At 37.7% G+C, this 17,229-nt stretch overlaps 1 protein-coding gene across 4 annotated transcripts in view; it reads left to right on the forward strand.

The window, feature by feature from the left end:
• The first annotated feature begins 4,876 nt into the window (after positions 1-4,876).
• The window catches only part of dok4 (docking protein 4), a 65,921-nt gene continuing 53,568 nt past the window's right edge, over positions 4,877-17,229 (forward strand). The window contains exons 1-4 of one of the 4 annotated variants that reach the window (XM_061884526.1): positions 4,979-5,005; positions 7,906-7,997; positions 15,305-15,391; positions 16,626-16,942. In XM_061884526.1, coding sequence (XP_061740510.1) covers positions 16,877-16,942 — 66 coding nt within the window. In that variant the 5' untranslated portion in view covers positions 4,979-5,005; positions 7,906-7,997; positions 15,305-15,391; positions 16,626-16,876. Of the gene's footprint in view, positions 5,006-7,905; positions 7,998-15,304; positions 15,392-16,625; positions 16,943-17,229 lie in introns of all 4 variants that reach the window. The other 3 variants (XM_061884518.1, XM_061884544.1, XM_061884535.1) reach the window with 3 other exon arrangements.

The raw sequence follows: 17,229 nt of genomic DNA on the forward strand, positions 1-17,229 counted from the left end.
CGCACGAAACTAGAAATCAGTTGACCTTGAAAACATTGCAAGGCCAGGGCTGCACGCAAAAAGATTCACATTGCTTGCTATGTTAGCTTACATGACTGAAGATGATAATGAATGTAAATACATAGACCGGGTGTTGCACAAGGCCAGCAATCAGTTGAAAGTTTATCTTTAAAGGGAAACATTATCACAATTTCTGAAGGGTTAAACCAATAAAAATCAGTTCCCAGTGGCTTATTTTATTTTTCGAAGTTTTTTTTCAAAATTTTACGAATCGTGTAATATCCCAAAAAAAGGCTTTAAAGTGCCTGATTTTCGCTATCTGTGAAGCCACCGTCCATTTTCCTGTGACGTTATCCAGTGATATACGTGCTATCCAGGCGGATAGCACAGCAAGATATAGCGACATTAGCTCGGATTCAGACTCGGATTTCAGTGGCTTAAGTGATTCAACAGATTACACATGTATTGAAAAGGATGGTTGGAGTATGGAGGCAGATAGCGAAAACGAAATTGAAGAAAAAACTGAAGCTATTAAGCGAATAGCTATTGACGCTATTCGGCCTTGTCTCCCTTAGCATCGCCGGTAAAATTTGAAGACCAAACGATCGGGACTTTCGCATCTTGTGACACTGGAGCAACTTAAATCTGTCAATTGGTAAGTGTTTGTTTGGCATTAAATGTGGGTGCAGGGAAACGCTGAATGCAAATATAGCTACAAATATACATACAGCTAGCCTAAATAGCATGTTAGCATCGATTAGCTGGCAGTCATGCCGTGACCAAATATGTCTGATTAGCACATAAGTCAATAACATCAACAAAACTCACCTTTGTGATTTCGTTGACTTTATCGTTGGACATGCATCTGCAGGATATCCATACATCTCTATGCCATGTCTGCCTTAGCATCGCCGGTAAAATATGCAGACCAAACAATCGGGACTTTTGCATCTTGTGACACGGGAGCAACTTAAATCCGTCGATTGGTAAGTGTTTGTTTGGCATTAAATGTGGATGGAGGGAAAGGCTGGATGCAGATATAGCTACAAATTTACATACAGCTAGCCTAAATAGCATGTTAGCATTGATTAGCATGCCGTGCTAATCGATGCACATTCTACGTAAATCAACTTGAATCCGTCCCTGATCGCGTTGTTACACCCTCCGACAACACACCGACGAGGCATGATGTCTCCAAGGTACGGAAAACAGTCGAAAAAACGGAAAATAACAGAGCTGATTTGACTCGATGTTTATAATGTGTTTCACAAAATGGCGGTTGACTACCTAGGTGACGTCACAAGGCGTTTAATTCGCCAAAATTCACCCATTTAGAGTTCGGAAATCGGTTAAAAAAATATGGTCTTTTTTTTGCAACATCAAGGTATATATTGACGCTTACATAGGTCTGGTGATAATGTCCCCCTTTAAAACAACGATAGAAACGCATTGCCCTGTTGGTACGTGTTTGAGGACCAGAATGGACATAAACAGCTGCGGGAAATACACCGACCAATTACATGTGAGTTAAACCAAACCACATTATACTACTCAACCAATCCAATTTGCGCATTCCAGCCTATAAACATGGCTACTCGAAATGCAGAGACAGATGAGAGAGAAGTTCCCAATACTAATCACGGGGCGTCCAAAGTGTGCCATAAAGCCAATTTTTAGCCTGTGTTGTTTTTTTTGTTTTTTTAAAAGGAGTGGAGGAAATGTTTTGTATATGGACCTATTTGAATTTTAGTTGGGGAGCCCTGGTGTACATGCTATGTATGTACCTCTCTCTGACGTTGGCAACACAACACATAGGGAGGTGCTCAGTTGTCTCCCTCTCTCCACAGTACTCACCTTCCCCCGTCCGATGTTTTCCCATTAATTTCAATAAACTATTTAACCCTTTGTGTCCAAATTTCAACTGTGAAATTATGTCGACTCTCCGGCTGAAATGATCCCCAATCAAAAGTTATTCTACTTCTCACTAGAATAGTGTAACAAAACATCCCCTGGCATCTTCCTCCCACCTTCTCTGCCAAACCTTTTAATACTCACTTTAACTCAATTATTTACCTTAGCCTTACTGTACTTTATTTGAAAGTCTATAATCTCTTTCCTTGCTCCTTCCTTTGACATATTTGTCAGCTAGAGCAGTTTCTTACTCCTTGTTTTTCATACATGTCATCCCACGAGTAGAGTCAGAAGCAATAACTATCAATGTAGTAATGCGCTACAATGACTACCTCGAAATTTACTTAAGTACGTTTTTGGTTTTTAGTTTGTATTTTTATGCAACATACTTTTTAATTTTACTTGATTAATTTTGTTGAGAAGAAACGGTATTCTTACTCTGTTCCATTGAGTTTATTTCGATCGCTACATTTAGTTACATCATTATTAGTGAAGTTAAGTTAATCACATCTATGTGGCATTTTTTTCTGTAAAGACTCAAAGCACTTTACATTGTGAAACCCATCAAATTTAAGCTACATTTAAACCAATGTGGCTAGCAATGGGAGCAAGGGTAAAGCGTCTTGCTCAAGGACACAACGGCAGTGACTAGGATCGTGGAAACTGGAATTGAACCTGCAACCCCTTAAGTTGCTGGCAAGGCCACTTTACCGACTCAGCCATACCATGGTAATGAAACATTTATTTACTCTCTATTTATTACAGAGACATATTCATTTGGCTTGTTGGAAAGACTTCTTCCAACATAAGCACAACTGACGTTTGACTTATTTCCCCAGTTTGACTTATTTCCCCAATCAAACGGAACCTGACGGTCACATGACCACTACTTTTTGATTGATTGATTGAAACTTTTATTAATATATTGCACAGTACAGTACATATTCTGTGCAATTGACCACTAAATGGTAACACCCAAATACGTTTTTCAACTTGTTTAAGTCGGGGTCCACGTTAATCAAATCAATTACTACACACTGTAAAAAGTGACAGACAAGTTAGCACAACTTTTCAATGTTTAGTAAACACAGTTTACCTACAAAATAGGAAAAATAATATAGAAAGTAGAAATGTTCACATTTACGCCAACAAGAATTCCACTTCCAACAGAGAAAACTTGTTGTAGATGTTTTTCATGTTTTAGCCGCGCATATACTAACAATAGCTCCACTTTATTTATAACAATCACAACATTTGCATGACATGAATGAAGCCTGTGTTTTTGTTTAAAGTGTTAGATGCAGATGTTTTACTGCTTTGAATGAAATAAAATCAAATAGAATTCAATTAATGAATGTGTCTGTCATTATTGAGGATTATACCAGAGATCAAATAATTTGATCTGGACTTTAAGACAAAATGACTGTGATCATACAAATACAGAAAGTTAACAACGATTGTAAATATTGTATTTATTCAAACAAATAGAACGTGGGTTCCCTCCGGGTACTCCGGCTTCCTCCCACTTCCAAAGACATGCACCTGGGGATAGGTTGATTGGCAACACTAAATTGGCCCTAGTGTGTGAATGTGAGTGTGAATGTTGTCTGTCTATCTGTGTTGGCCCTGTGATGAGATTGCGACTTGTCCAGGGTGTACCCCGCCTTCCGCCCGATTGTAGCTGAGATAGGCGCCAGCGACCCCGCGACCCCAAAAGGGACTAAGCGGTAGAAAATGGATGGGTGGATGGAATCAAAAAGTATTTTGATAATGAATTTATTAAATACCTTTTGGTTCCATTTATCATCATATCATAGTAGCAATATTATAAACTATAACATTTTTATGAATGTAGATCACCCTTTTGTTCTTATTTTTTTTTAATGTGCAACCTGTATCAACATTAATTAAAGTATATGAATTTTAGTTTTAAAAAAAAAGAAACCAAATTCCAAAGGCATTTATGCCTCACCTGGTTTAAAGGTGACACAACACTCATGTGGTAAAGTCTTTTTGTATATCTTTCTGAAATATTTTCACAATTTCTTTTACTCTTAAGTAATTATTGGGATGATTAGTTTTACTTTTATTAAAGTAACAGTACTCCTACTCGAGTACAGTAATTGGTTACCCACTGCCACCGCTGCTGAGCTCCCCTCCACCCACTGCATCACCAAAAGAACAGCTCTCCCAGGTTAACTTCCACAGTAAAGTCACCAGTTCTAGATTTCCATAACCACTTAATTTTTAAATAATTTTTCATTTATTTATTTATTTCCGGTAGTGACATAAAACAAGTACAAGGTAGACAACACATAATAATATAAATCAATATAATGCAAAAGGTAAGTAAGCATGCCGATCCAGTTTTGCCTGAAAGGGAGTGGGAAGAAGATCATTTATTTAATCCCACCCCTAGTTCTCCATTAAGTGATTAATACATTGAGTTTTTCACCATTACTTTGTTCAAGGATTATAATACAAAAGTTCTATCATAGTGGCATTAACACAGGTAGCAATAATTATATACACTGTAACAATAATTTGTATCAACAATGTAGGAAGAATGAATATACCAACAATGGTAATAGACAAATTACCAACATTGGTAAGAGACAACATAGCACATTTAAACACTTTGAGACATAGTGGAACAGATGGTCAATTTAAAGTCCCTCATCTTCTATATTTGAACCAGCCCCGATGATTGTATAATAGTTTAAATCGATTCAAAGTTTGGCATTGCTTGTGTTGTAAATCCACTTTGTTCCATAGTTTTACTACACGTAGACACACAAAAACGTTCATTTAAAGACTTACTGAGTACATAGCTGTATTGAACATTTCTTGCCACTTTAAAAAAGGCTGTCCTAATACTTTTGCTAATTCCCTAATGCATTTGAGTAAGTTTTTTTTTTTATTTTCAGTAATCTGTGTACCTTCGTGTGCAGTATTATTTGTTATTCTCCTGTGAGGCTTTCACTGGCATTACGGTAAAAGGCGGTGCCATGCAGGAGTTTGGCTGACGGGTTAGGTGGGATTTGTCATCAGTCTGCCAGAGGACACACGGCGGCTTTACGGCTCTTGTGTTAAGGTAAGACATGCTGTAGTTCCATCGTGGTGCATAGATACATTCATGTTTATCAACACCAAGCCAGACAACGGAAACCAAGATTTTCTTTCGGGTACTGAGTTCGTGACGCTCCCACCCGGCGATTAAATTGCCACTAAAGCCTTAATTTTCTTATCGCGTTATTTCCGGTCTCACATTTAATTGGCCGGATTTTTTTGTAAATACTGAAGTATCACAACCGTACGCGTTAGAAGAATAAAGCAATGCGAGGGGGTGTTAACCCCCAAACCTTCCAAGCCAGGACAGGTGTTTAAAGTGCGGCTCGGGAACTGGACGGACCGCAGATATATATATTTTTTATTGGCTCTCAGTCTATTATACAGACACAAATAACACTGCCCGCATTAGAACATATGCATGCATACATACACACACACTGGAAAGCTCGAAAGTTCCCATTGGAATAATTATATTGTGTGTATATATATATATATATATATATATATATATATATATATATATATATATATATATATGTATATATATATATATATATATATATATATATATATATATATATGTATATGTATGTGTGTGTGTATATATGTATATGTATGTGTGTGTGTATATATGTATATGTATGTGTGTGTGTATATATGTATATGTATGTGTGTGTGTATATATATATATGTATGTATGTGTGTGTATATATACATGTATGTGTGTGTATATATGTGTATGTGTGTGTATAATAATGTGTATGTGTGTGTATATATATATGTATGTGAGTGTGTGTGTGTTTATATATGTATATATATATATATATATGTATATATATATATATATACTGTATATATATATATATATATATATACTGTATATATATATATATATATATATATATATATATATATATACCTTATTTCCTTGAACTGCCGCAGGGCATATAGTATGCGCCTGTCTTGAATAACTGCCAGGTCAAACTCGCTTCGCAAAATAATTAGCGCATGCTTAGTATTACCGCCTGGTCAAACTCGTGACGTCACGAGTGACACGTCCATGTCATCATTTTCAAAATGGAGGAGGCTGATTTCAATACTAGTAATTTGAAATAGCCTAAAGGGAAGAAGATCAAGAGCTATTCAGTAGGATTTAAGGTCCAAGCTTACATCACACTCAAATTTTTACTGCATGCCTTTGGTAAGGGCCAGAGTTAAAAGAGGTTTTAAAATAATTAGCGCATGCTTACTTTTACCGCATGCGTTTGGTAAGCGCAGGAGAGAGAAGAGGTTTTACAATAATTAGTGCCCCGGCGGCAATTCAAGGAAATACGGTATATATACATATACATATATATATATACATATATATATATATATATATATATATATATATATATATATATATATATATATATATATATATATATATATATATATATATATATATATATATATATATATATATATATATATATATATACACTCTGTGTGGAGGATATATTTGTGGTCCAACACACCCTTCAATATTTAAGTCTGCGGTCCTCCGTGGAAAAAGGTTGGACCCCACTTGTTCTAGCAAATGCTTTATGTCGAGGATGAGGATCTTTAGCCTTACTCACTTTACACTTCATTAAAACCAAAATTTTCTGAGATATCCCATATGACAACAGCAATGATAGATCGGAGTGTGGCCCATGAGGGCATTTGCAGTTAGCCTTTTTATGGCCGTAAGACAATTTAGAGCCGGGTTCCCCAACCTTTTTTGTACTGGGGACCGATTTAATGTTGGCGTTATTTTTACGGACCGGCCTTCCATGCATGGCAGATAAATACAGCAAAAATAAGTTCATGAAAAATACAATTGACCATAACGCTGAAATAGTGTTTTTTTGCGATGAGATGGTCCCCGGCAGGTTGGTGCTATGTACTTTATACTATCAACCTGCTGGAGATTGCAGATGGAAATTTGCCTGTGGCTACAATGTGGAACATTTACATTTTATATGTTAAATAATGTGCATTTTCCCATGTAACAAAACTATAACAAATGGCAACTTCCTATCAAGTGTTTCCTTATTCATCTATGATCAAGCTTATTGGTGTGTCTACTGCAGACCTGGACAATTATATTATCCAGATATATTTATATATATATCTAACGCATTTTTGTGTGTCTTTTTATGCATTGAAATCAGAAAGGACGCAAATTTCCGGAAGTCAGCGCTTCCCCTGGATCAGGGGTAGAGAACCTGTGGCTCTCGAGGCAGATGTGGCTCTTTTGATGACTGCATCTGGCTCTCAGATAAATCTTAGCTGACATTGCCTAACACCATAAGCAATGAATAATTCTGCTGCCATGGTGTTAAAAATAAAGTTCAAAATAAAATTTTGTACCGCACCTGATCAAGAAGTCGCAATAATGGTAAGAAGTATTTTATTTATTATTGGTTAGCTTCGGAATAACAATGTTATCAAAAACAATAAGAGACTTAATATACTCTCAATTGTTGGTCTTAATTAAAAATGCATGCATTTAGTATTCAGTGTTAAAAAATATCATATGGCTCTGACAGAAATACATTTTAAAATATTTGCCTTTCATGGCTCTCTCAGCCAAAAAGGTTCCCGACCCCTGCCCTGGACGCAGATTTTTTTTTTTTACCTGCCGGTTTGCCTGTTTTTTTTAATTTATTGATTATCGCTTTCCGCCGGTGTTTTGTTAAGTTTCTATTTGCCGGGTCGAACTGCCTTCCGCCCGATTGTAGCTGAGATAGGCGCCAGCGCCCCCCGCGACCCCGAAAGGGAATAAGCGCTAGAAAATGGATGGATGGATGAACTATTATTATTATTATTCATTATTGGTTGACTTCAAAGTAATGCACTTGCCATTACAATTTCTTAAATTTTGATTCGCCACAGGTTTTATCAATCCTAAATACCGCCTCAGTATGCACTAGGACAACTTTACCGCAAGGGGCTGTCAAAGGAAAGACTTCATGGTAAACACTAAGGTGAGTGTAATGTCAACCTTTTTAACTTCAACATATGCCATGTATCCAGTAATTACGTTTTTTTAGTCTTTGTTGAGTCCATGGAAACTTTACTTTCATTTCCCGCTGTATCGACATTGTTTTAGGATGGAGACAGGCTAGCTGCTAGCTTCAAGCTAACCAGCACCCGACCAGACTCCTCCTCCTCAAAAACATACTTTGTAGGTCATCAAACGGGTAAAATATGTGCCTTTTGAAGTGTTACTGTGTGAGGAGTGTTCAAAAGGAGTCTCTTGGAGAAGTGGCTGACAAGTTAACAAGTGTCGCTCACATCCCTGGCAGTGACGTCATCACCGTTTACTAGGGGTGTTACGGTACACAAAAATTTCGTTTCGGTATGTACCTCGGTTCAGAGGTCACGGTTCGGTTCATTTTCGGTACAGTAAGAAAACAACAAAATATAAATTTTTTGATTATTTATTTAACAAATTTGAAAAATTTTCCACGAAAAATATTTTTCTTAGTGGAATGTTTGATGTGAAGTAATCAAAAACTTGGATAGGTCAATAATTCATAATAACATTGATTTTGATTCAATATTATGTTTTGAGCAATGACAGTTTGAAAGAAAAAAAAAAGCTCTGTTTTATTAGTCAATGTTGCAACTTTTTCCAAATTACATTTAGCCTATAAGTTTTTTTATTTCACCTTTGTTTATGTTTTTGTTTATTTTAATAGTATTTTTATTATGTGCCGTGGGCCTTCAAAACATTAGCTGTGGGCCGCAAATGGCCTCCGGGGCACACTTTTGACACCCCTGCTATGGATAATAAAAAATAAAATCTGATAAATATATGGGTAAAAAGCAGAGCCTGGCGACGCATGCGCGTTTATCATAACTCTCTCGCTCTCTCTGTCTCTGACCCGCCTTCACAAATGTTAACGCTGCATGCAGCACTTTTTGTTTTTAACTATCTTAACCCTGAACGTATATTGAAAATACATGCAACCATAACTCAAAATGCCGGACATTCGAGGCATTTGAGAAACTCTACTTGGACATATCCGGTGAAAAGAGGAGGTAGGGTCAGTCTATCATAGCCCAGTCGTTGCTAGCATGCCGTGTGTTGTTGTTTTTTGATTGATTGAAACTTTTATTAGTAGATTGCACAGTACAGTATATATTCCGTACAATTGACCACTAAATGGTAACACCCGAATAAGTTTTTCAACTTGTTTAAGTCAAGGTCCACTTAAATCAATTCATGGTGTGCATTGTTTACACAACGTGTGGCGCTACTTAATATGTCCGTGTTGTTCGCTACACCTCCGAACCGAAACCCCCGTACCGAAACGGTTAAATACAAATAGACGTACCGTTACACCCCTACCGTTTACCGAAGCAGAGATGGTGACTGTGCGTTACAATAAATGCGCATGCGTCGCCAGGCTCTGCTTTTTATCGACAGATTTACTAGATTTAATTTGTTATTATTTATAGCAGAGTTGTCAAAAGTTTGGCCCGGAGGCCATTTGCGGCCCGCAGCTAATGATTTGAAGGCCCACAGCACCTTCTAAAAATACTATTAAATAAAAACATATAAGTGGAATAAAAAAGCTTACAGGTGAAATGTAATTTACAAAAAGTTGCTACGTTAACTAATTGTTGTGTATCAACAAGGGGGAAGGAGACGGCACGACAACAGGAGGTCTAGCTCAACGGGTTTTATTGAGCTCTTGATGAATACGTGGGGTGTGTATGCTACTATGTGTGTGGATGTAAGGCTATGTTTGGAAATTAACCGAATGTGAATAACTGTAGGTTTGTTGTAAGTGCGTGTTAGTTGTGGTAGCGACCAAGTCTGGAGGGGAAGAAGCAAAAGAGGTCCGTGATCCGAGCGAGGTCCGTGGGGAAGGCGAGAGGCGTCCAGAAGTCCAAGTCCGAGCGTGGGGTAGAAAATCGAGGAAGGCAGTCAGGTTCCGGGGGGGAAAGCAACAGGGAACAGGAGACGACAACGACAGATCAGTACAAAAGGTACGAGGGAGACAGAGCGAGCGAGAGAGAGAGACACAGGAGAGGAGCCAGAGACGTGAAGCTTACTGTAAAGAGGGCTATGTTCCGACGAGGAGTAGTCAGTGGAGAGACTCTTTATACAGTCACCTCTCAGGACCAGGTGCGTAAATTGCAGAATGCCCCCGGCTGCGGCGGCGCGATCTGCGCGGCAAGTGCGGGGGCGTGTCCTGAGGAGGTTACAGCGGAGCCTCTAGGGCAGGGGTCACCAACATTTTTGAAACCAAGAGCTACTTCTTGGGTATTGATTAATGCGAAGGGCTACCAGTTTGATACACACTTAAATAAATTGCCAGAAATAGCCAATTTGCTCAATTTACCTTTAATAAACAAATCTCTATGTATAAAAAAATGGGTATTTCTGTCTGTCATTCCGTCGGACATTTTTTTTTCCTTTTACGGAAGGTTTTCTATAGAGAATAAATGATGAAAAAAACACTTAATTGAACGGTTTAAAAGAGGAGAAAACACAAAAAAAATTAAAATGAAATTTTGAAACTTAGTTTTTCTTCAATTTCGACTGTTTAAAATTCAAAATTCAACCGAAAAAAATAATTAGAAAAACTTGCTAATTCGAATCTTTTTGAAAAAAATAAAAAAAAGAATTTATGGAACATCATTAGTAATTTTTCCTGATTAAGATTAATTTTAGAATTTTTATGACATGTTTTAAATCCAATCTTAACTTTGTTAGAATATATAACAAATTGGACCAAGCTATATTTCTAAGAAAGACAAATCATTATTTCTTGTAGATTTTTCAGAACAAAAATTTTAAAAGAAATTCAAAAGACTTTGAAATAAGATTTACATTTGATTTTACAGATTTTGTAGATTTGCCAGAATATATATTTTTTTATTTTAATCATAATATGTTTGAAGAAATATTTCACAAATATTCTTCGTCAAAAAAACAGAAGCTACAATGAAGAGTTAAATTAAAATGTATTTATTATTTTTTACAATGAAAAAAATTAATTTACTTGAACATTGATTTAAATTGTCAGGAAAGAAGAGGAAGGAATTTAAACGGTAAAAAGATATGTGTTTAAAAATCCCTAAAATCATTTTCAAGGTTGTATTTTTTTCTCTAAAATTGTGTTTCTGAACGTTATAAGAAGAAAAGTAAAAAAAAAAAAAGAATTTATTAAAAATGTAGAGCAAAGCGAGACCAGCTTGCTAGTAAATAAATACAAACCCTGTTTCCATATGAGTTGGGAAATTGTGTTGGATGTAAGCATAAACGGAATACAATGATTTGCAAATCCTTTTCAACCCATATTCAGTTGAATGCACTACAAAGACAAGATATTTGATGGTCAAACTCGTTTTTTTTTGGGCAAATAATAATGAACTTAGAATTTCATGGCTGCAACACTTCCCAAAGTAGTTGGGGAAGGGCATGTTCACCACTGTGTTACATCACCTTTTCTTTTAAAGGGGAACATTATCACAATTTCAAAAGGGTTAAAAACAATAAAAATCAGTTCCCAGTGGCTTGTTGTATTTTTTGAAGTTTTTTTCAAAATTTTACCAGTCGCCGAATATCCCTAAAAAAAGCTTTAAAGTGCTTGATTTTTGCTATTTGCGATGCGACTATCCATTTCCCTGTGACGTCATACAGTGCTGCCAATGTAAACAAACAATGGCGAATACCACAGCAAGATATAGCGACATTAGCTCGGATTCAGACTCGGATTTCAGCGGCTTAAGCGATTCAACAGATTACGCATGTATTGAAACGAATGGTTGGAGTATGAAAATATTGAAGAAGAAACTGAAGCTATTGAGCGAAAAGCTATTGACGCTATTCATAGCCATAGCATGGCCGAATAGCTGCGTTAGCATCGCCGGTAAAATGTGCGGACCAAACGATCAGGACTTTCGCATCTTGTGACACTGGAGCAACTTAAATCCGTTGATTGGTAAGTGTTTGTTTTGCATTAAATGTGGGTGGAAGGAAACGTAATATAGTTGCAAATGCATCTGCAGGTTATCCATACATCTCTGTGCCATGTCTGCTTTAGCACCGCCGGTAAATAGCATGTTAGCATTGATTAGCATAGCATGTTAGCATCAATTAGCGTAGCATGTTAGCATCGATTAGCTGGCAGTCAACATCAACAAAACTCACCTTTGTGAATTCGTTGACTTTATAGTTGCAAATGCATCTGCAGGTTATCCATACATCTCTGTGCCATGTCTGCTTTAGCACCGCCGGTAAATAGCATGTTAGCATTGATTAGCATAGCATGTTAGCATCGATTAGCGTAGCATGTTAGCATCGATTAGCTGGCAGTCAACATCAACAAAACTCACCTTTGTGAATTCGTTGACTTTATAGTTGCAAATGCATCTGCAGGTTATCCATACATCTCTGTGCCATGTCTGCTTTACCACCGCCGGTAAATAGCATGTTAGCATCGATTAGCGTAGCATGTTAGCATCGATTAGCTGGCAGTCACGCCGCAACCAAATATGTCTGATTAGCACATAAGTCAACAACAAAACTCACCTTTGTGATTTCGTTGAATTTATCGTTGCAAATGCATCTGCAGGTTATCCATACATCTCTGTGCCATGTCTGTCATCGCCGGTAAAATGTGAAGACACTACAGCACATTCAATGGGGGTCTGGCGGCAGACACTTTCGCATCTTCGGGCCGATGGTGCAACTTGAATCCCTCCCTGTTAGTGTTGTTACACCCTCCGACAACACACCAACGAGGCATGATGTCTCCTAAGTTCCAAAAAATAGTCGAAAAAACGGAAAATAACAGAGCTGAGACCCGGTGTTTGTAATGTGTTGAAAATGAAAATGGCGGCTGTATTACCTTGGAGACGTCACGTTCTGACGTCATCGCAAAAAGAGCGATAAACAGAAAGGCGTTTAATTCGCCAAAATTCACCCATTTAGAGTTCGGAAATCGGTTAAAAAAATATATGGTCTTTTTTCTGCACCATCAAGGTATATATTGACGCTTACATAGGTCTGGTGGTAATGTTCCCCTTTAACAACACTCAATAAACCTTTGGTAACTGAGGAGACACATTTTTGAAGCTTTTCAGGTGGAATTCTTTCCCATTCTTGTTTTATGTACAGCTTAAGTTGTTCAATAGTCTCTCCGTTGTGGTATATGGTTTCATAACGCGCCACACATTTTCAATGGGAGACAGGTCTGGACTACAGGCAGGCCAGTCTAGTACCCGTACTCTTTTACTATAAAGCCACGCTGCTGTAACACGTGACTTGGTATTGTCTTGCTGAAATAAGCAAGTGCGTCCATGATAACCTTGCTTGGATGGCAACATACTGTATGTTGCTCCAAAACCTGTATGTCCCTTTCAGCATTAATGGTGCCTTCACAGATGTGTAAGTTACCCATGCCTTGGGCACTAATACACTCCGATACCATCACAGATGCTGGCTTTTCAACTTTGCACTTAGAACAGTCCTGATGGTTCTTTTCCTGTTTGGTCTGGAGGACACAACGTTCATAGATTCCAAAAAAACAATTTGAAATGTGGACTCGTCAGACCACAGAACACTTTCCCACTTTGCATTAGTCCATCTTAGCTGAGCTCGGGCCCAGAGAAGCCAGCGGCGTTTCTGGATGTCGTTGATAAATGGCTTTGGCTTTGCATAGTAGAGCTTTAACTTGCACTTACAGATGTAGCGGAAAAATGCAGCTACTGACAGTGGTTTTCTGAAGTGTTCCTGAGCCCATGTGGTGATATCCTTTACACACTGATGTCGCTTTTTGATGCAGTACCGCCTGAGGGAACGAAAGTCCGTTATATCATTGCTTATGTTCAGTGATTTCTCCAGATTCTCTAAACCTTTTGATGGTATTACGGACCGTAGATGGTGAAATTCCTAAATTCCTTGCAAGATACCGTTGAGAAATGTTGTTCATAAACTGTTTAAGTGGTGACCTTCGCCTCCGCCTTGTTTGTGAATGACTGAGCATTTCACGGAAGCTGCTTTTATACCCAATCATGGCACCCACATGTTCCCAATTAGCCTGCACACCTGTGGGATGTTTCAAATACGTGTTTGATGAGCATTCCTCAACTTTATCAGTATTTATTGCCACCTTTCCCAACTTCTTTGTCACGTGTTGCTAGCATCAAATTCTAAAGTTAATGATTATTTGAAAAAAACAAATGTTTATCAGTTTGAACATCAAATATGTTGTATTTGTAGCATATTCAACTGAATATGGTTTGAAAATGATTTGCAAATCATTGCATTCCGTTTATATTTACATCTAACACAATTTCCCAACTCATATGGAAACGGGATTTGTACCATTTAAATCAATCAATCAAAGTTTACTTATATAGCCCTAATTCACGAGTGTCTCAAAGGGCTGCACAAGCCACAAAGACATCCTCAGCTCAGATCCCACATCAGGGCAAGAACTCAATTATGAGTTATTTTTCATCCAAGCGGGACTATAACAAGATTCTATCAGTCGGCATCTCAATGACAGCAAACCTTGCACAGTAAGTGATATTTTATAATGTTTGTTGGTTCTCATGAAGTTTGCAGTGAGTAGAAATCAGTGATGTAATAAGGAAAAAAAAGTGACCATCGTGATGCGTTTTTGTAATTAATGCGCTGCATATGCTTAAAAGTATCAAAATATAAAAATAATAAATGTTATTGCATTTAATATATATCTACAGCATGTGTATAAAACCTTAAAGGCCTACTGAAACCCACTACTACCGACCCCACAGTCTGATAGTTTATATATCAATGATGAAATCTTAACATTGCAACACATGACAATACGGCCGATTTAGTTTATTAAATTGCAATTTTAAATTTCCAGCAAAGTGTCGTGTTGAAAACGTCGCGGAATGATGACGCTTATGTTGACGCGTGCGTGTGACGTTATTGGTTGTAGCGGACATTTTATCCCAGCACCACAAGTCGTCCAATTTAATCGCATAATTACACAGTAATCTGGACCCCTGTGTTGCTGACTCTTTTTAAATGTTTTCAATTGATAATGGATACTACGAAGAACAATGTATTTGGTGGAAAGCAGCGTATTTGGGCCGGCTGTAGCAACACAAACACAGCCGGTGTTTCTTTGTTTGTTGTGAAGCTTTAATATGGAACAGAGCGGTCAAGCGAACATGTTTCTCTACCACATGTCAACCGGCAGGTTTCGGTGAGAAAATTGTAGTAATAAGTTGGCTCTTACCGTAAACATGAGCGGAGCTTGTGTCGTTCTTCCTGCAGCTGTCAAAGAGGCAGCTGCGACTTTTTTGGCTCCTCCATGGCTTCACTCAGAGACACTTACGGTCACCACACACCTCCGACTTTCAGGTATGACTTTATAATCTCACTAAAACACTTGTAACACAATAACCAGATAAGGGATTTTACAGAATTATCCTAGTAAATGTGTCTAATAACATCTGAATCGCTCCCACTGCCCTCGTCTTTTTTTTTTCTTCTAGTCCTTCATTCTCACTATCCTCATCCACAAATCTTTCATCTTCGCTCCAATTAATGGGGAAATTGTCGCTTTCTCCGTCAGAATCGCTTGGATTACTGGTGTCCATGTTTGTAATCAATGTGCGGATGTGAGGAGCCCTCATACCGGTTACGTCACGCGCACATCGTCTGCTATTTCCGGTACAGGCAAGGCTTTTTTATTAGCGACCAAAAGTTGAGAACTTTATCGTCGATGTTCTCTACTAAATCCTTTAAGCAAAAATATGGGAATATTGCGAAATGATCAAGTATGACACATAGAATGAACCTGCTATCCCCGTTTAAATAAGAAAATCTCATTTCAGTAGGCCTTTAATGGTGGTGTTTGGATGTTTTTAAGGACCTTTATAGGCAGAACAGAGCGACTCCCATATGCTGTATTCTATGCTGACTTTTGATTGCATTGAATTACTATTCAGAATACATCAAAAAACAAAAACATGTTCTTGTCTCACATAAGGATTGTGAATGATAGGTGGAATTCCGAAAAATTGCAGTTCCTCTTTTAAGTGTCATACTACACAGACTAATGAATCAAGGATGCCAAGACGTGATGGAACAGCACTTTGAATATTGTGGCTTATTACCACAAGCAGCAATAGGCTTTTTAATTTCATTAATTTCAACTATTTAGTTTTAGTTTCAACTTGTGGAAAGAAGTTCGATCGTTAAAAGGCAATGCTTTGGCCATGCATGCAAAGAAAATTTCAAAAAACACCTGCATTGTTTTGTTACTCACTTCAATAAAAATGTTTGTCCACTAACATATTTTGTTATGGCAGTTGTACTAAAAGTAATGTGAAAATATATTGTCAAATGTTTCATCTCATTCTCCTGTAGTAAGTATTGTGCATCGTCTCGTTTTATGAGCGTATCGTCACACTCTATAGAATAAAAACATGCATGCAGAAACACACAACATAATTAGGAGCCATCCTGCGCACTTAGCCTTAATAACATGCATGAATAATAAATGATAATGCTGTGCTCCTCACTCTTCAATAAATAATATGTCCGTCAATATGTGTCCATTAATGCTCCTCTCTCTTTTCTCATCACATAGTTTCTTAGTATTGGCAGTGAGAACTCTGAGGAAAGACTTGTCTCGTGGAGAGTAATTGAAAAGAACTCAGATGAAGAAGAAAACACATGACCAACAGAGAAAAACTACAATCACAGACAAATGAGACAAGAGACGTGAAAAGCAGTTTCATGTCAGAGAGGACACACTCAGACTGAAAGAGAAGTTTTGGAGTTGAATGACAGAAAGTTACTGGAGGAGAGGGTAAGGAAACATCTGGATGATCTCTGGAGATGGCCTCCAACTTCAACGACATTGTCAAGCAAGGCTATGTGCGCATGCGAAGCCGAAAGCTCGGGGTAAGTCTGTACTTATGCTATGACTGCAGGATTAATCGATTTTAAATCGTTATCCGAATAATTAATTCTAACAATTAAAAAAAAGAAACAGTTAATTCAATATTCCTCTTTATCATGTCTGTTTATAAACAAATTGTAAAGCCACTGCAGTGTGGTGTTGTGCATCTTAACTCCACTCACAACACACCTCATACACTCCTACTTTGCCAGAGACGAAGGTTCTGTGGAGCCAATTTTGCCACTTTTCCGCAACATTTAGCAAGGGGAGATATGCAGGTAACTACACG

This window comes from Nerophis ophidion, linkage group LG02 (genome assembly GCF_033978795.1).
Source record: "Nerophis ophidion isolate RoL-2023_Sa linkage group LG02, RoL_Noph_v1.0, whole genome shotgun sequence".
In the NCBI taxonomy this organism is placed as follows: domain Eukaryota; kingdom Metazoa; phylum Chordata; class Actinopteri; order Syngnathiformes; family Syngnathidae; genus Nerophis; species Nerophis ophidion.